General features: G+C 41.7%; 2 protein-coding genes across 2 annotated transcripts in view; both read right to left on the bottom strand.

Annotated features, from left to right (window-relative positions):
- The window catches only part of LOC117475344 (dynein heavy chain 1, axonemal-like), a 70,010-nt gene that overhangs the window by 32,544 nt on the left and 17,216 nt on the right, over positions 1-20,250 (bottom strand). Inside the window, 21 exon segments of the mRNA XM_034121491.1 lie at positions 4-286; positions 990-1,196; positions 2,625-2,769; positions 12,093-12,223; positions 12,336-12,506; positions 12,922-13,098; positions 13,242-13,421; positions 13,650-13,820; positions 13,910-14,041; positions 14,689-14,847; positions 15,678-15,822; positions 15,936-16,132; positions 16,256-16,407; positions 16,760-16,955; positions 17,083-17,308; positions 17,752-17,912; positions 18,002-18,151; positions 18,357-18,476; positions 18,602-18,727; positions 19,250-19,369; positions 20,009-20,203. Coding sequence (XP_033977382.1) covers positions 4-286; positions 990-1,196; positions 2,625-2,769; positions 12,093-12,223; positions 12,336-12,506; positions 12,922-13,098; positions 13,242-13,421; positions 13,650-13,820; positions 13,910-14,041; positions 14,689-14,847; positions 15,678-15,822; positions 15,936-16,132; positions 16,256-16,407; positions 16,760-16,955; positions 17,083-17,308; positions 17,752-17,912; positions 18,002-18,151; positions 18,357-18,476; positions 18,602-18,727; positions 19,250-19,369; positions 20,009-20,203 — 3,544 coding nt within the window.
- Positions 870-12,247, bottom strand: LOC117475488 (dynein heavy chain 1, axonemal-like). The gene is made up of 3 exons (XM_034121713.1): positions 12,093-12,247; positions 2,625-2,769; positions 870-1,196 (listed from the first exon to the last, which is right to left on the bottom strand). The coding sequence occupies exons 1-3, from the start codon at positions 12,155-12,157 to the stop codon at positions 978-980; spliced, it is 429 nt and encodes a 142-aa protein (XP_033977604.1). The 5' UTR covers positions 12,158-12,247; the 3' UTR covers positions 870-977.

The following is a 20,250-nucleotide window of genomic DNA, read 5'->3' as shown; positions in this document are numbered from 1 at the left end:
GACTCTGATCTGTAGGCAGCTCCACTGCCATCACATAGTTGGTGGAATGACCGGCCCGTGTGAGGGTCTTATAGATGGGGCAGATGTAGACCCCCGAGGTGGGGGCTTTGCGGTTGGGTTCGGGGATCAGCCTGATCAGAACCATCTCTGTGTAGAGCTCCTTGGGCCTGCATTCAGTGATTTGACCCGCTTCACTATCCCAGCGAGCGCCCTCCACGAAGAGACCGTGGATGTAGCAGCCTGTGTTTGGCTTCTCTGTTATCTCTGACGCCAACTTCTCTATCACCTGATGGGAAGAAGGGATTACAAAAGAGATGAACTAAAGTATATCGGGGACATTGTAGGTGGGCCATTGAGCTTTATTCTCACAAATGTATGACAAGAGAATATTCATGTTTATTTTCTCATAAAAAACTATTGTAATCTATTGAGTTTTTTGTCGTATTATGACCCCTTCCAAACTCTGTTATTTTAATTTGTTTTAACCTAGGAGTGCCCTTATATACCATCGTAACAGTCAGCAAAAAATAAATCAATATATATATTTTGAAATATTATGAAATTGACCATACGATGATATTCAAACACAAGTCAGTTTAGAGTGGGAAAGCGTAATCCATTAGACTCAGAATATTGTATTTACCCCGGGGGAAATTGGGTCTTGTTACAGTTGCTCCATTTTAAAATGAAATAAAATAAGATACACATTTTTTTTTATATAAACATAAGAAATTCAAGTAAGAATGTGCAAAAAAAAAAATGAAAAAACGTTAAAAAAATCAAATTAAATAAAACGGTATAAAAATATTTATATAAACAAAAACATTTGAGTAAAAATGTGCACATTGTTTAACAATATATAGTATATTAAGATTTGGTGTGTTTGTATAAATGATATATTATTGCTGAAAACATGTAGTGCTGTAGTTTAGCTAGTAGTGAAAAAATAGTTACAAAAGCACTGTCAGACAAACATCTCACTGTCTGACCTCAAAGTCAAATCCAATTGTGTTGATGGAGATGCCAGAGCGGCGGGCGTAGTTCTGGAGCGTTCCTGTGAGGAAAGCCTGCGGGAAGAAGAAGCCGCTAATCCAGAAAACAGGTGGAATGCCATCACAGATCCATTTCTGCAGGAAATTGATCCTCAGAATCAGGTCTGACACCCAGGATGCCAGAGGCTTCAGGGACGGGTAGGCCTGGAGGGAGGGAGACACATGGCCCGTCAAAGAACGCCATGTGTATTCTTAGAAAGCAGAGCCGGGAATTATTAGAGCAGGACAGAAATGTCAGCAGAAGTTCATCTGATTCCCTGTTCACTGAAATCACTCCCACATGATCAAGTGTCACCCCCAACTGTACGACACACACAGATGGATGTCGTAATATTATTTCAGTTAAAGGCCCATTGCTGTAATCTGTGCACGTGCAATACCTTCAAAACATCTAACACCTTTATCTTGACTCAGTGTGCGTCCCTTTGAAGTTATCCATATTGTCTACGGAATTGCTTAATTTATAAAAACATCCCATCCATTGAAAGTGTGTCTGAGAAAACTATAGATTTGCTTACGATTTTGAAAGGTGATGTCTTTAAATGTTTTTGATGTTGACTCTTTTGGCGCATTTCCACTACACGGTCGGCCTCGGCCACACTCGGTACGGCTTGGCCGCGTTGGGCCTTAACAGGGCCGACTCACTTCATGCTGCGCTTCCATTACAGTTTAGGAACTGGGGTAGTTACTATAGTAACGCAGTGTAGGCGGAGCCGTGACGTCATCTTCAATGAGAAATCCAGAAACACAACACAGCTGTTAGCTGTTAGCACTCAGAGCTCACAGCTCCTCATATATGTTCAGAAACTCGACAAAAGTTAAACAAGTACACACCACAGACTGCCTGTGTCATGGTGAATACAGTCGCTGCTGTATTTATGTCTGTATAGGCCGTTGTTGTGAGTGTGGACGGTCGGGGCATATACTGCGTTAGCTTAGCCAATCTCCATCTAGAAAAACACGAATTTTAAAAGGTTTTTCGCCTGCCGTCTGTCTGCAGACTTGACAAAGCATTAATTCATGGTTTTTACTAACCGGTATCAGTATGTTGTTACTTCGGCATCATTTTGAAACGTGTATTACAATTAAATCACGGTCAAATATGTCCATCTTGTTGTAGTTCTAGCCCTCTTGCCAGCACTCCTCTCTCTAGTTTAGCATACTCAGCCCGACTCAGCCCTGTTTGTTGGCCCCGATAGAACCACAATTTTCTAGGGCCAGAAAAGAGGGGAAAAAGTGGCCCCGCGCCGTGCCGCGCCGGAACGAGGCCTAGTGGAAGCACAACCAAAAAAGGGGACGGCACGACACGGCACGCTTAAAGCGAGCTACGCGCTGCAATGGAAATGCGCCATTTGAGCCATTCCTTTGGGGGGAGGGGGTTCTGTTGTGTCTTTATTTTTGTAATGTTTTATTGTAAAAAATTGATTATTGGCGAAAACTATTTCATTATGTCTGAATATGTATGAAAAGAAATTAATAAAAACACAAAGATCCCATCCAAACCACGTGAGATCAAGGAGGTCAATAACCTGTGTGTGTGTGTGTGTGTGTGTGTGTGTGTGTGTGTCTTGCCTTGGCTTTCCACATATCGGGCACCACGTTGATGAACAGGCTGCTGGCCATGAGCTCCAGTTCAGACGACATCACCACCAAACCTTTCAGAGCCTTCACGATGTCTCCGAGACTCTGAGAGATGACCGCCAGCAGATTGTTGTATCTGAAAAAACACAAATAACTAGTTATCAAAGTACAACTGATTTAAACTGGCCATACCTGATTCAGTCCAATCAGTTATTCACGTGTCATCCATCCACAATATTATCACAATTATTAATTAAATGGAGTTATGCAAAGACAAATACATAAACACTTCTTAAACAAGTCTTACGGGGGAGTAAAAGTGTAAAATAAATATCATGGGAATTTACCCTGTAAATAATGTTCAACCTGTTGTTACACCCTGGTATAACTTAAATTACATTCTGCTTATACATCTGACAGATATACTTACACATCTAAGTAGCAAAATTATAATTTCTAACAACCGATGGAGTTGACAACAGTAAGACTAATTTCTTGATAAGTCCTAAGTGTTAAGGAATAATTCTTCTAGATATCTAACCTTTTACTCTGACATGTGTTATCTCCTTTAAGGAAAGGCCTTGGTGCCATATGTGTTGTTGTCCCCAGTGTGAGACCGGTCAACTTGACTGGCACGAAGGGTAATTGTTGTGAGAACACTGAAGCACTTCTTTATCGGTGTTTGTGGGCTTTCGGATGTGAAATCCTTGAGGCCATGAGCGTTGGACGCAGATGATTCAGTGTTTAGTCTACTCCTTCAGAGATGTTGATTTCTCTCTGTGAATCTGTTAAAAGGTCTAGCATAGAGAGAGGTTCTTCAGAATTGACGTGGCAACTCTACCGTGTGGTCAGAACCTCTGACTCTTTGATTTGTGATGTGAATCCTCCGGCCGAATACTCTGAATAAACCCATCAGTGTTTGACATCAAAGCTCCAACTCTCACCGTGTCGCCTTCCTGAGTCGGTGACTCCATGCATTACTACACAGAAGTTTCCTCCACAAATTGGCGTTGTCGGCAGCAGTGGCGGCCGGTCCATAGGGGCGCTAGGGGCGCCGCCCCACCTCTTCCCATATTGAAAAAATAAATAAATAATAATAATTAAAATTAAAATTAAAAAAAAAAAATATGTTTAAAAAAATATATGTTTTTATTTTTATTTTTAATGAACAAGGTAAATATTATATAATTGGTATCAGTAAAATGTATAATCTACAATAAAATCTCGTTTAAAATTGTGTTACGATGTCTAAAGTTACTGATAAGTCACATGTTTCCTGCCTGGCCTTGCCCATGCACCTTCTCTCGTCTGGGCGCTAAGAGAGGAGCCTTCAACCAGTGCAGCAGCAGCCACCAGCAGCTGACTGTTGCTATCTGTAACGTGTAAACTATGCCGCGAAAATATAATTTCAGCCAATCAGCGTCGTCAAAGATGACGGTCACCGGGGCGCCAATGTCAGCGCCCAGTGCAGTCTGTGAGTAGTTTGGACAGTGACTCGTATCCGGTTGACGCAGTAGTTGATGAGGATGGCTTCGTGTGCAGGTGGAGTCTCCGGACCTCGGTCCCCGGCTAATTCTGTTCAAGAGCTAATCTCCAATCCTTTCGAAAGGAGAAGTTTGGCAGATAAATTGTTGCTTAAAGACCTTGCACCGGACCAACCCGATTTGAATATATCGCAGCAATCTCGTGAAAAAGACAACATTTATACACGAGGCTTCACAAGTAGCTGGTACACAAGAAAGGCTTGGCTAGCTGGATGCAAACAGGTAAATGCTGTCTTTTGTTTCCCATGCTTGGATATCACTTTATATGTAGAGAGGAGGTTTCCCATGGTTGTTAGAAGTTTATTAATAAGTGGGCATTTATCACAGAAGTGATTGTTCTGTCTCCACGTTTGTTGCATTGTCTGTGATGTATTTTCCAACGGTTATAGCTCCTGTTCTGTCCCAGCAACACTACACGGTTTGCAGCTCCACCACATTTTTGGTTTATCTTCGGTGTCGCTTAAAATCTGCTTCCCATCGGACTAAAACCTCCACGTAATCTGAAGACAGATACTTGAAGTTATTTAAACCTTTTGCAAACTTTATGTTCTTTCTTGCTCTAGCCTTGCCAGTTACATTGTACATAACACATATATTATCATTATGCTAACTGGTTGTTCGTGTTAGACGATGTAGCTTTTTCATTTCTGAGTTATTACTATATGTAAATAAGCCTGTTTGTAAATAATCCTCAGAGAAACAAAGAAAAAAACACAATTTATGACATTTTGTGCTGTGGTTATTTTTTTTAAATTGCATTTATTCACAGTTCAGTTTGAAATGCTGTAGTGACTTGTATTGAACCACTTAAATATTTATAATTAATGCTACTGAAAAGATGCTATTAATTTTATATCTCACATGCAGTTCACTGTAAAGCTACTTGGTGAAGGTGTTGGTTCATAAAACATGAACAGTTTTAAGAAAGAAAAAAACAGACCAGTTCTGAGAACACAAATTCCTGGTAAAGTAGTAGATGTTCAGGTTGATAAATAATATTTTCCACACTGAAGATTATGGAGGTATTGATCAGTCTTCTCATATTTTTAAGCCTCGATTTCTCCTTTCCCCCCCCCCTCTAACATCACCAGAAGTCATCATTTAAGGGGTCATTTCTCGAAAAAAAATTTCGGGGGGAAACCCCCCGGACCCCCCGGGTAGGCCACTTACGGTACGTCAAGAGCCCCACCAAAAAAAAAGACCACCGGCCGCCACTGGTCGGCAGGATACCAACATATCTTCAGAGACTGGTAAGTGTGATTTCAAATCTACATTTGGACATTGCCTTACCAGAATCTGTGATTGACGGTATCCTAAAATTATCTGTGAAGCTAAGCAGCTGCGTTTCGTTTTGGTTAATGAACATTTGGGGCTATTAACCCCAGGGGATCATCCAGGGACTCTGTCCTGGCTGGTTCCCTCTGTGTGTGATGCTCGGACGTATGTGCCGTGCAGGCATACACGGAGATGTTTAAAAAAAAAACTTAATGAGGGCAGCAGTAAAGTGGAACTTCTGTGTGAAATCAAAATAGAGATTTGTAATGAACAAATCGCCGAGATTCCGGGGGTTTCAGCGGCCAACACTAGCAGTTAACTAAAGCAGCCATAGATATTACCCCCAGCGCCTCTAAAAAAAAAAACACGGCTCCGGCTGCTGCAGCTCCGGGGAATGTGTGTCAAATACCTCCCCGTATCTGCATGAGCTGGTGAAGTGAACTCAGAGGGAGAAAATCACAGCTTTTGTCTATAACTTTAACTCACACCACCGCCGTCTCTATTAAAAAAAGAGACTGTTTAAAAGCGATCTCGTGGCTTGTGGCCATTTACGATGTGCTGGCAGGTGCGAGGTGCGTGCATTACCTGATGCGACAGGCACCCTACATTGCTGAGGAGCTGATGTCGGTCCGGGGTGCATACATAAACCTTTTGCGCTGTTGCTGCAAAATGGAAACTTTGTTGATTATCTATTCCAACTGGCCACTGGATTCAGATAATTAATATAAGTTGAAGTTTAATTACAGTTTTAAATATAGTTTAACATTCTTTATTAAACTGCTTCAAATGATTTCTCGTATCAACCAATTGGTCTCCATAGACATTACTAAAATTCTAATAGTTGTTAAACTACTGACAAGTTTTCTGAAACCGAGTTTATGAACAAAAGAGTAAAGGTCGCTGGTTAAGCCAGGATCAATATATTTGTTGACGTTTTCATTACAGTGTGCATAATAAATGTGTTAAATGAATTGAGCAATTCTTTAAAAAGTATAATGTTGCAATCTCTTTACAATAAGTAATTACAGTTAACAAAGAAGTAGAGGTTGTTTTCCAAGGGCCTCTCCTTCACAGCCCTACACTTTAAATCATGAGACTTTCAAATCATAACAGACAGAGATCGGTATCACTTTGTGTTGCAAGCCAAATCCATGTAAAGGTTCTACTTGAGCCCAATTTAAATACCATAAAGAAAGTATTGAACCCAGCTCAAGCTAAATGTCAAATGTATTTAATTAAGGTGCAAGTGTTTTGATTTATTTAAAATGTTCCAGTCTAGCTTCTTTCGAGTTCAGTATAAGCAACAAATTGTTTCTCATAACATTCTCACTGCTGTCCCAAATGTTTTAACCTTGGGCAGACAAGCTGTTCACACACCCACACACACCCACACACACTTTGGATAAGTAGTCACCTTATCCACATTGTAAATTGTTGCCTTCTTTAAAGTTATTAGTAATTTAAGATTAATTATTAAATTAAATGTGGTACATAAGATAAAATAAATAAAATAACTTTGACTTGATCATTTTGTTCACAACATTAGACCTGTCCTCTAATCTCTACTAGAATAAGATAAGTGTGCATGTTTGGATGTTTTAACACTCCTGTAATGTACCTAATCTTGATATCCCTTTCATTACAGAGCTGGGAAAATGGTGTATTGATTAGATTCTGATTCGTGCCAGTCAAGTGCAATCCGTGCAAGTCCAATTTTGACTGACTTTAGTTCTAATGTTAATGTTAATTTGACTTCAACCCATAAGTAATTATTTAAATTAACTCTAAATGTCACATGATGATGGATTAGTGTTCCACATTTCTTCCTCTAATTTGTTTTACAATTAGGCCAAAGGTAAAGAGAGACATTGATGACCTTGTGTCCCTTTTGTTAGTACGTGGTTCCATTTTGTCTATGGCCTTGGACGGCTTCACTAAAAGTCACCCAGTTCTGCCCTGCTGCAGTCCGGCTGAGTGCAGTCACAGAGATGCTATGGCTGCTCTACATGACATTAATGGTCTGATCTGAATGGACACCATTTCCTGCTCCCAGAGAGAGTGACACTCCTCAAGCTGAACATTACAGCTGTTGATACTGTCTCACGTGGGTCTGCTCCCCCCCCACTGAGCCATGAACTGAAAGCATGACATCTGCTATGAACACTTGGAAGCCTCCCTGTCACACCAGCACCAACCCTTGGGTCAGTCAGATGAGACTAACGGCTTCACTTAGGGCATTTGGTTCAGATACATGACTCTCGTTACCGCAGAGTGGGTTGTTTTTAAGGCTATTCATACTGCTATGCAGAGGACGCCTGTAAGTTGGCGAGCTGGTAAAAGCCCCTACTATTGTTTCAAATAGGCCTAATGTCAGGGGTCTCTTAATGTCTAGTTCTACATGTATTCACATTATATAGACAATGTTTCCACCTGGTAAAACTAAAGGCTGCACGAAACTCAGGCTACAATACAACCATTCTGTTCTGCTCTAACGATTCAATGTATAGATTCTACATCAAAACAATTAGCTTTTATTGTTTCCAATGATAACGTCACCTTCAGTGGAGGAATGCAAACCTGTTTTCAAATGTAAGGTTTTGATTTTGTTTGACATTTCTCAGTAATGACACCCTCAGACACCCAATATCATTCATGCTATGCCATCAGTAATAACTCAGATGTTAAAGGGATGAAACTTTTCCTCCCAAATCAGATATGCTTTGTTTTTCAACAAATGTATCAATTTCCTGCATAATATATGTTTATCACAATGGTTTTTTGTAAGCTGCACACAGGTGATACTGAGTCTTCTCGATTAATAGATTATAAACTATACCATGTTTAAATAGACTCCTAAGTTATTATTTCATATGTACCATATGCAAGAAAAGGGAGGGAAGAGTCAATTATAGAGTAATTTATTATATTTCTGATAAACTAATATGTTATCAAAAGGTAAATGGTGAATTAATATACATTTAGAATCATTGAGAAGGGGTTATATCCACAGGGACAAGCTCACCTTTAACTTACAATAACATTTCTCTGCTATGGACTGATGAGTATATGATTCTTGCATGTTCAATGACTAACACAAACCTTCAAAATGATAATGTGCATGTGTCAGGAAGGCTCCCAAATAATTCTGAGGGGCCTATCCTATTTTTGTAATTAAATGATAATGTGCTAATCCATTACTTTGAGTTGTCTTCACTCAGAAAACATCCCTATCAGGTGGTAACCCAATAACTAGGACAGCTCTCAAGGCCAAGGGTCAGAGAGAGAGGGTCACACTCTCCGGGTGCAGAGAGCACCCCCAGCCACGTGCAAGGAAGCACGAGGTCGTTCGAGATGGGATGCTTCTCTTCACCTTTCTGCTGAGAGGGGATGCTTCTCTTCACCTTTCTGCTCGGTGGGCTCTAGCAGACAACCCTGCAGGACGAGCGAGGGCTTCAGAGGCTTCTATAATACAAGGTTCCATGTTTCTTGGAGGAGTTTAATGTATTCCTAACCTCTCCCATCACGGGGGGGACACCTGGATGCATCAGGAATACGCAGTTGTACTCAAGCAGATAGCAGAAGGAATACCGGCAGATGAGCCTCCGTCTCACTGGGGGATTAACTACAGTGCTCACTGAATGAGCCACACAAAAGCAGAGCAATTGGGGGGTTGATATATGGCGCTCTGATGAAGAAGAGTTTGAGCCAATCAGCACCTCAGTGCTAATCTACAGTATCAGGATGCCTTTACACACCAGACACTCGGTGTCATAAAGGGAGGAGGAGAACGAGTCAGGAAGCCTGACGGACATGTTCTTCCAGCTCTTGTACAAAGATGAACTTTGAATTGAATTAATGATTGTTTTTTATATTTCCAATGACCAGACATGTGTTAAATAGTGGTGATAAATATATTTAGTCAGATCAGATTACATTTTCACACTAAACAAAATTAATAAATAAATATTTTCAGATTATAAAGTATTGAATAATAAGGTATTTCTAATATTATAACAGATAATGTTAATATCCTTAATCATCCAGCACTCAGGCTTAACAACACTACTCTGTAATGTATTACCCATGCACAGACAGACATAAAATGATGTTTCAAGTACTGGATTCATTTCAGTTTTGGCCCAAAACAAATATTTATAATAATTAATATAACAATTATGTAGCATATTTGATCCTCAAATTAGAGAATTATAATTTAAAGAAATTGATATTCTATATTCAACATTAGATAAACACAGAAGAACCCTTTCCAAGTACCATCAGTAGATGTTCAGGTAAGTATGGCTAATAAGAATAAGTGATAGACTTAATTTGGTACAGATCAGTTGTAGCATTTACAAATGTATGAATTAAAGTTTTAAGAATGTTTAATCCTTTCCTTTCCAGGTTTTTACAAAAGTCTTTGAATATTTGCCTAACTTTTCCTTTTCAGATTTTGAACAATGTACTTGACTAAAATGAATGTATTGATTTTACTAAGACTAAGTGCCTTACTCTTGACTAAAGCGTAATGAAGTAAACGTAAAGTAATCCTAAAATTGAGGACACTGCAACTTTGCCGATTACAGATTGATCAAATCACCACTGTGAATTTTATGCCTTAGCTGGATCTCTTATGATCCTAAGTTTTAAATGCTTTTGACTAGTGATTGCCTTAAAGCAAATCTTTAAGCTGTTTCTGGTTTTGATTTTATAGTTTGATAAATGACATTAACTAATGGTTTAAATGATAAAAGATATTAGTTTAGAACAAATATTTTGCTATTATGTATCTGTGTTTTTATGTGTGTTCATTATTGTATTTATTGACAAAAGATGCTCCAAACACTGATGAGAGATAATTTTTCCTATTATGATTGCCTGTATCAATCACTGTGATTGAATGTTTCAATCTTACTCTACTTTGTGATGTAATTGAATGTAAGGTGAGACCACACTCGAATCTGAAGACGCCTATTGATTTAAGTATTGACCAGAATTATTAGACTAATGTTTTAAGGTTATCAAAAATGATAAAAAGAGAGGAACTGTTAAGGAATAATTCTTCTAGATATCTAACCTTTTACTCTGACATGTGTTATCTCCTTTAAGGAAAGGCCTTGGTGCCATATGTGTTGTTGTCCCCAGTGTGAGACCGGTCAACTTGACTGGCACGAAGGGTAATTGTTGTGAGAACACTGAAGCACTTCTTTATCGGTGTTTGTGGGCTCTCGGATGTGAAATCCTTGAGGCCATGAGCGTTGGACGCAGATGATTCAGTGTTTAGTCTACTCCTTCAGAGATGTTGATTTCTCTCTGTGAACCTGTTAAAAGGTCTAGCATAGAGAGAGGTTCTTCAGAATTGACGTGGCAACTCTACCGTGTGGTCAGAACCTCTGACTCTTTGATTTGTGATGTGAATCCTCCGGCCGAATACTCTGAATAAACCCATCAGTGTTTGACATCAAAGCTCCAACTCTCACCGTGTCGCCTTCCTGAGTCGGTGACTCCATGCATTACTACACAGAAGTTTCCTCCACACTAAGAAGTTGGAAACTGTACACAAAATGTAATAAAAACATGTTCAGACCTTGTTTATAGCACTAGGAAAACAACACCTAAGGAGAGGAGAGGAGAGGAGAGGAGAGGAGAGGAGAGGAGAGGAGAGGAGAGGAGAGGAGAGGAGAGGAAAAGTGAAAGTCACCACTACTCTGTGATTATGATTACTGGCTGTAACTGTGGAACTGTCCAGCTGCTGCTACTGGACTCAAATAGAGTTATGGTTACACATTTAGTTAATCATTTTTACCTTAAAAGTAAAATATCTTTACGTATGGGAAGAAACACGTATCTGTTCTGGGCTCTTGGCTGAGGTTTTTATGAGCTAGATATTGTTTAAATGATTTCAGTGTGGCGCCGATAGCAATAATTACCCTGCTTGTTGATCTAATAAATATATTAAAAAGAATAGTAAAGGACATGTTCATTTGATCAGATGAGTTATTGCACTATAAAATGGAAACATTGACATTTATTAAATGTATATTGTCAACAGGTTCTACTGTACATAATTGCATTAGGTTAGTTAAAAGCAAAAATATCAAGTTCAAATTAGTTTAACTTAATATTTTTGCTTCTGAATGAACATAATTTAAGTCAACGTTTCATTTTTTTTAGTGGGGGGGTGGTCCAAGTTGATCCTAGTGGGACTGTTAAACTGTGTAGACCAGGGGGGTCAAACTCAAATACACAGTGGGCCAAAATTAAAAAAATGGGTACTAGTCGAGGGCCGGACTGGTTCAATGTTTATTGCAAAACTTATTGAAATGAACTTATTGCACATATTAAACCTGGAACTAACAAAGCTTAAATTATTGCCTATAAAAACAACATTAAACATTAAATAATCAGTTGCATTAATTTCTTATGGCTCGATCTGCAGCTTTTCCAGAGTCATTTCTTATGATTACATTTTTGGCAGACAGATAGAATGAGGAAGATTGTGCAGATCTGAATTTCCCTCTGTGTCGGTGTCAGCACCTGATCATAAGTGTACAGCAACAGAGCGGAGTGGTGTGTGTTATTATATGAAGCACACCTGACGTGTGGTCTGGACTGTGGTTAGTCCTCAGCCTAACATTACCTGATGACCTCCTGGATGAGCACTGTGTTCATGGACTCTTCATAGAGCACCGGGAACATTTCCATCACGTCCTGAATGTTGAAAGGCCGAGGAATCTTTTCTACGATGCCTGCCACGATCTCCTCCACTATCTACAACATGGAACATCAACAATGAAACCCAACATGTAGTCTAGATATTAAAGACACAACACATCACAACCAAATTGCTGTTAAACAGTGTTCGGCAACAAAAAAACGCTACCTCCTCCAGAGATTTGCCCCCGGCAGATGAAGCTCGAGGCTGGAGTCGAACCAGAGCTCCCAGCAGGGCGAAGGACTCGTTTTGGGCAAAGCTGATGTTAGCGTTGTCATGGAGACCAAAGATCTCAGGTGTATCATTGATGGGCAAACCATGAATGTATGCCAGGTAACCCTAAAGCAAGATTTTCAGAGCAACAGGTTATGATAGTCAGCAGTTCATAAGTTTCTGTAGCATATCACATTTGATTTGTACATTTTATTTTTCCCTTACTTTATTTTATTTGGCATTTTAAAGTTTTTATTTTATTTAACTTTTACTTATAGTAAAATGTTTAATGTTTACTTTTCTATCAAGCTCAGGCCTGTTAAAAACCTGATGGTATAATTAATTTGAAAAATACAAATGTCATGTTTTCTGCTTGTAGAATAATAATTGTTCATGTTATTTAATTTAAGATATCTTCATGTTTAATAGATGGCTGTCTCGCAATATACCCCCTAAAGACTTTTCATGTATTAAACTGAACAGTGAGAGACGGATTAGTGTTCTGATCACAATCTTTTGAAAGACCCTGCGTTTATCTGACCTTGATATCCAGATCTGTGTCTATCTGCCGGTAGACTCCAGACGAAGAGTAGAAGTGACCGTCTTCCAGCACAGCAGGACAGTAGAAATCCTCCAGGACGCTCAGCAGGCATCGTCTGTCCCAGTCATCTGTCACTCGGCCGCCGTAATTTATCTCCCCTGCGGTATATTTTAACACCTGGACAGGTGCAGAACAAGAAGGGGAGACAGACAGATGAGCAGGCTCAAACACACACAGAGTGACTACAAATGATGTGGCTTTGAGGTATTGTTATCTTAACAGGTTGTTAAATACAGACAGAAGAGTTCTCCTCCCCCCACCTTGTACGGGACGTCCTGGTACTCGTCCAGGAACATTTTGACCTGGCTGATGCAGATGTTTAAGTCTCCGTCTGTGAAATCGTAGGGAATGTTGAAGCCCAGTGGGCCAAACTTCCTTCGCTCCAGAGAAATTCCATGGAAGAGACACAGAGACAGAAGCAAAGCCTTGAGGTGTGATGCCTGGAGAGGAGAGGAGAGGAGAGGAGAGGAGAGGAGAGAGGAGAGGAGAGGAGAGGAGAGGAGAGGAGAGGAGAGGAGAGAGGAGAGCAGAGGAGAGGAGAGGAGAGGAGAGGAGAGGAGAGAAGTTAAAGTCACCACTAGATGCTGGATGTTTAAACAGATCCAAAATGGCTGATTTTCTAATCTAACATTTGAGTGGATCCAGATATGAAGCAGGAGCAGACGGACCTTTGTGGAGGAGGTGAAGAACTCATTGGTGAGCCTCAGGTAGGTCTTCTGTAGATTGGCCTTGATTCCCTTGGGAGGCTCGATGGTCATCTTTGACCCATTTTGGAGAATAGACACTGGGAACTTGTTGCTGGGAAGGCTCGTGAGCCACATACGGAAGTCCTTGTGCACCTGTTATGAGACAAGCAATAAAAGGAATTGATCAACTCACAATACTACAAAAGTGCACAGACCATGTGATCAATGCGTAATGGTCTGACCTTTACTGGGCTGATGTTTTCAATGAGTCTCTCCAGGGAGGGCATCCAGCTGGGCGCCAGATGACAGTTCTGGAAGAAGACCCAATGACCTCTCTCCATAGCAGCGAGCATGAGCTTCTCTGCCCAGGGGCCCTGAATCACACAAACAACAGCAGAACAAAAGGCAGAGGACAACAACAAGAGTCACAAACAGAAGCTTTAATATAAGAGAAAACATCCATATTTTGTAAAAGGGTGTAGTTATTTAGTGGTCGACATATACATCTCCCTGTAGCTAGTTTGACATTCTTGCAGTCTTACTGAAACATTTAAGAGCACTAGGTTCAATGGAGACGTAAAACGAGGACAGGCTGATGTAACAGCGCAGCACAAGCCAAGAGTCTAACTCACATAGTTGCAAGTGATGTGACAAACACACGCTAACACCTTTTGAACAACCTCAGGGGGAGAGTGTTGCTGGGAGAAATGTTTGGCCAGTTTCCGGTGGGTGGAATATGAGTCTGCATTCATCCCAAAACCTACACATGAGGTGTTGTAATATTTTTGGTGCTTTTTTTTGTGTCCTGGAATCGAGCATCTGCCTAAAATAGTTGTGTATATCGCCCTGTCCCATGGCCATAAATAGAGAAAGCAATTATCACATAGGTGGCCATTCTTAACAAGTGAGATGAGAACGGCCTGGTTCTGTGTGAAAGTGTTTTACAGCGCTGTGTATCAAAGAGAGAGAGAGAGAGAGAGAGAGAGAGAGAGAGAGAGAGAGAGCAGCCCCTGGCTCTGACCTGGCCCTGGCCCAGAGAGATGGCACTCATTTTCTTGGAGAACTGCATGACATCCGCAAATTTGTAGAGGTCAGCAGCGGGGTCTGTGCCAGGGGAGAGCACAAAGATGAGGGGGGTGGAGAGGGAAGACTCCTTGAAGACCACCGACAGGTCTGACGTCTGTGAGAAGATCGAGAGGGTAACAAGCCATTAATACGACTGTAAAGCAAAACATCCACATGTATTTTTCCCGGCTGACATTAGCATAGTAAATCTGTACTCCACACATTGCACTGCTGCAGTACAAACCAAAAGAAATTGAATTAAATTGCAATGTTCATTTTGCTTCACTATTCGGAGCCACTGTCACAAATAAGACTTAATTGTGTCAGTGCATACATATTGGTTTTAATGTGAAGGGTTAGTTTGGATTGTATGAAGTGAGGTTGTATGAGGTTCTTATCCTACAGTACATGGCAGTCGGGGGGCCCAGTTAGACTGCTGGAGGGGAGAGGAGAGAGGAGAGGAGAGGAGAGGAGAGGAGAGGAGAGGAGAGGAGAGGAGAGGAGAGGTTCTTATCCTACATGGCAGTCGGAGTGTCCCAGTTAGACTGCTGATGAGGAGGCAGTCAGTGAGGTAAAATTACTGTTTTTGTAAATGCTGTCTGGTGGCTTTAAAGACAGGATACCCAGGATATAATAGCCTCAGTTCTTTATCCGAAAGGGATGTCCGAAGGGAAGGTAAAACGTTGAAAATATTATAAATATATTTAACGCTTACATTTATATTAATTTTCCTTTCTTTTAGGTAGCTATAATAGGTTTAGCTGCTGCCTCGGTCCACAGCAGAGGATTTCTTTGCTTCAGTACTGCTGTCTGCTTTTCCAACCTGGAGGCTAGATCTCCAGCTACAGTAGGTAATACACTGACTAAGGATACGAACCTCACACAACCCCACTACATCAGATCCAAACGAACCTTCTAGGGCACGAGGGAGGAGAGAAACTCTACCTGAGGCTCTATGAAGCGTTGTCCCAGCTGAGCCGAGACAAAGTCCTGCAGGCCTTGAACAAGACGGTCGGCCCTCAGACAGCGCAGCACCAGCAGCTTCTGGAACGAGTCCAGCTCGGTGTCCCACTGTCCTGGGAGAGGGTCCCTATAAGCAAAGACACACACATGCACACCCCGTTAGATATGGACGGCTACTGCACAGTAGAAATGAAGGAAACAAGTGTCCATTTGTTAACAAGGGTTTTTTTCTATGCATGCCTGTGAGGCTGGTTGCTGTCAAAGATGCTCTTGAAACCCTGCAGATGTTCGGGGAAGCTCTCTGCCAGGTTTCTGAAGTTGTCCAGAGCGCTGAGGCCCAGAATGTCCTGCCAGGCTCGCTCCGACAGCCAACTCACTGCTGGGTTCGTCAGCTCCTGGGCGGGCATCCCTCCAGACAGCAGGTAATGCCACTCAGCCTGCCACAGAGGGACCAATTCAATTCAGGAAATGTAAAAGGACAAACTCCACCTCTGTGTTTGTACGAGTTCCCACAGGAAATTAAAGAGGGGAGGGAGACTGCAAACTCCCACGTTTCTCACCATATCAATTTTGTTCTCATTCATCATGATGCGAGCACACAGGAGAAAGGCAAACATGAGTTTGTTCTTCTCAAATAAGCTGCGGCACACATTGCTGTACAGGCTGAAGGTGAAAAACTCATTTATGTTGGCAATCCTCTCCTCCACCGTGTCTGTAAAAAACATTACATGACATGTCATTTGTTAGACGCTTTTATCCAAAGCGACTTACATACATTCAGTACTGCGGACAATCCCCACAGGAGCAATTTGGGGTGAAGTGTCTTGCCCAGGGACACAACGACATGCTGACTGCAGTGAGACTCGAACTTGCTATCCCCTGATTCAAAGTTCAGCGCACTAAGTTCAGCGCACAATCCCACTGAGCCACAGCCTCACATCAAATACATTCAGCGGAAGCAGAAAATAATGTTCACATGTGTTTTAAAGCCATAAAGCAGTTTCATGTCTTTTCCATCTGAACAGACATAGTTCTGTGTATATGAGCTACTGTGGAAATTCTACCTGCTTTCTCAGAGTTGGCAAGGCCAGCCATGAAGATGCAGAGGAACCACTCCAGTGAGTACTGGTACATGGGGTCGACATTCGACAGGTCCGATACACAGAAGAATAGGATCTGTGTGCGCACAGCCACTGGAACGTACTCCAGGCGGGTGGCGTCAATGTCCTTCTCCGTCTGCTCTGCCACCACCACTTTGGCCTGCCAGCAAAACCAGCTTGCGTTAGTAAAATCCAGTAGCATATGACTTTGATGGAACATTGCTAAAGAATCACAATATATGAAGTTTGTTGGGGTATTGGAGATTATAGCTCTCCCACTTTCTTACCTTGATCTCTCCAGCTTTGATCTTGGAAGCTCCCAACACTTGGATGAGTTCCTCGTTGTCCACGGGGTTTCCCTCAGTGGAGCTGAGTCGGAACAGGATCTCATCCTCAATTTCTTTCAGCTCCTGTTTCATCTGGGCGTTGCTGATGATCAGCTGGTTCTTAGCCTCCTCCAGGTCTGGACGCTCCACAGCCACCACCTGGCCCAGCAGCTGGTCCTCCAGACCGCTGAGAATAAAGACAGTGAGAGCCAGACATTAGTTGTTAGAATAAAGTTCATCAACTGAATTCATTCTGAAGAAATGTTGGATTTCTTTCTGAAAGTCACAAGCAGATTTCTTGTCAATCTTTTGCTCACATTTCATTTTAATATCAAGGATGTTTTGGAATATTATTTACTAACAATCAACAAACATATGAGACTGAAATACTGGGCTTTCAACTAAAGACACAGCCACGCAAAAACTGCGGCATGTGTACGGCTCCTTATGGGTACTGCAATTTCCGAAGTGCCGGGTTCAAGGACCCTGACCTTGGCCAGGAAAAACAGATTACCTCGAGGGCCGTATCAAATGGTCTCGCGGTCCGTATACGGCCCGGATGCCGGAGGTTCCCCACCCCTGTTTAAAACGAACTCGATTTTGCCATTTTGGGTTTATAACATGTGTTACCTTGGTGACAGGGTGAAGTTAATGAGGGTGACTTTGGTGGCCACCTCTGGAGAGTAGTGTGGGTTAGGCAGCTTGGTGGTGATGTACATCTTGAAGCCTTGTTGGTAAGGGATGACTGTGTCCCCCAGCTTCAGCATGGTGCTGCCTCTCAGCACAAATGTCTATGGGCCAAAAAAAGTGTATCATCAGACCAGTGAATGGTGGATCGTGGATATTTGCACAAGAGATTCTTGTTTGGGTATGTATTAACTTGTTGCAGCAAGACAGGCTCTAGGGCAGGATCCAATTCCTCCCCTATATTCTCCAAGAGGCAGGGTTTCCCAAAGCGAATGGCATTCTCAAGACTGCGGAGGAAGTCCCGGTCACTTAACTTAATGACCTCCAATCTACTGTCCTTCTCCTGGGGGACAACAAGAAGCAGGTCTGAATAAACGGAGGATTAAATACAGACACTGAGAAGCTATCACAAGGAATTCAGGGTAATGTGTACACATATATTTACTGAAACCAGTAGATATCTTGACACAGCTACTTTCTATCTCTTTTTGTCTCACTGGCGCCCTCTGCAGTGATGGTCGGATCAGTACACAGATAAGAGACCTTACCATGTTTTTGATCCAAGTGTTGGCTTGTCCCTGAGGATCGATGAATAAAGGCCAGCGCAGACAGTACTGGGTGATCACACCGTTCTCCACTGAGAGGTTATCCTTGGGCAGACCTGATATCTGTGCACATTCAAATGACAAAGTACGATGACAGAAAAGGTAAATTACCATTAAGTTAAGTAAACTCACTGGCCCCGAAAAATATATTTAAAAAATCAATAGTTAACACAAAATCTTGTTCCGACCTGCCATGAGCGGATCTTGACCGGGTCTCCGAAGGTGTTGATCAGGTTTGGTTCGTCAGTGTGTGGAACATTTAGCTTTTTGAAACATTGCAGCCACTCCTCTGCCATGGCTGCCCTGTACTCTCCCTAAACATAAAAACAATACTGATCAAAGTCACACAATAGTGCTGCACTGATTAGGAACCGGAACAGAATCAGAATCAGAATCAGAATCAGAACCCCTTTATTAGTCCCACGGAGGGGAAATGTGCGTAGTTACAGCAGGAAAAAGAGCCACAGACCGCTTAATGTTACATATGTTAAATATGTGACATGCATTTAAAAAGTTATGATATAATAAAAACATATATAATACAAAATAAAAAGTTACTTAATTAAAAAAAATACACATCCTGTAACAGTTCCACGGATTTAGCAGCCAGGCATATATTATTATATAGGTGAGGAGATCACAATCGACACATTTCACTTATACAAAGAACAAAGAACAGAAAGGGTTTTGTCAAGGTGAAATCAGTAACTTCCTGCACATTAATTTACACTCACGACTTGATGACTGCTCAGGTAGCTTGACAAATTATTTACCAACATGAAATTGATGGTTAAGACAAGTTGCGTGTGAATCTAACAGAGAGAAGCTGCACACACCTCTTTAATGTTGAAGGGATTGAAGAAGCAGTCCATAACTTTAAGCAGACTGCAGGTGAGGTTGCTGTCCAGAGATGTGATGACCTTCTTTACTGATGTGCGGACAAATGTGATGGCGTCCTGGGTAACAGCAAAGAAACATTAACACACATGCAGTCAGGGCCGTTTCTAGCTTTTTGGGGGCCCTAGTTTTTACAGTTTTTTAACTGCAATGGGGGGATTCCGAAGCCTTTAAGAGGATCTGTGGAGAAGCATCAATCTGTTACACTTTAGGAGGAAAACAGGCTAATTTCACAAAAACCAAGCAATTGAAACTTACAAAAAATGATATTAAAAAGGTAAACAATAAGGCTCCTCTACGTCAATAAATGCAAGAGATGCAGCATTCTTTCAACAATGTATAATTTACATTTTTCATCTTCCTCAGACGTCACTCATTGGCTGACAACCCAACGATGATTTGGGCTTTATTACCCCAAAAACACAAGCCACAGCTTTGCTATCGTTGCAGTTTATTTGTGTTTATATCCTACACTAGATTTTTAAGCATATAATGCTTCACCGAACACAGGAGGGGGGCTTGGCTGTCTACAAATAAAGACGGCTAATTTTAATTCTCCCCAAATATATTGAGGCTGAACCTGAACTTTCAGCTTGGGGGCCCCCTAGTGGCCTATAGGAAGAAACGGCCCTGCATGCAGTCATAACGAAAAGCTTTTGGATTCCCTGCTGCTGGTGTCTCTCAGTTCCGTCTCTCACCTGGAGGAACCTGGCAAAAAGCGATTCGAGCTGCTTTGTGAACGGTTTCAGGGCTTCAGGGACTCGCCTCAGCCAACACTCTGTGAAAGGGACGAGGCCCAGAACGCTGGGCTCCAGGTAGACCATCCCGCAGCGAGACACTGTGGCTGGGGAGGCCACCGCTAAGTCCTGCACCTCAAACATCATGGTCATCACCTGCAGGGAGAAAACACAAAACGACAGATACGGAAGTCCTTAGAGGC

Source organism: Trematomus bernacchii, unplaced genomic scaffold (genome assembly GCF_902827165.1).
Source record: "Trematomus bernacchii unplaced genomic scaffold, fTreBer1.1, whole genome shotgun sequence".
NCBI lineage: Eukaryota > Metazoa > Chordata > Actinopteri > Perciformes > Nototheniidae > Trematomus > Trematomus bernacchii.
This window is presented reverse-complemented; position numbering and strand designations above follow the sequence as displayed.

Bases quoted from the DNA above. Each gene is read 5' to 3' on its own strand.
- LOC117475488 (XM_034121713.1), bottom strand. From the start codon at position 12,157: ATGGAAATGTTCCCGGTGCTCTATGAAGAGTCCATGAACACAGTGCTC. The intron at 2,770-12,092 runs GTAATGTTAGGC...GTGTTTTTTCAG, and splicing joins CTCATCCAGGAGGTCATCAG to ATACAACAATCTGCTGGCGG. The intron at 1,197-2,624 runs GCAAGACACACA...CCCTCCCTCCAG, and splicing joins CCGATATGTGGAAAGCCAAG to GCCTACCCGTCCCTGAAGCC.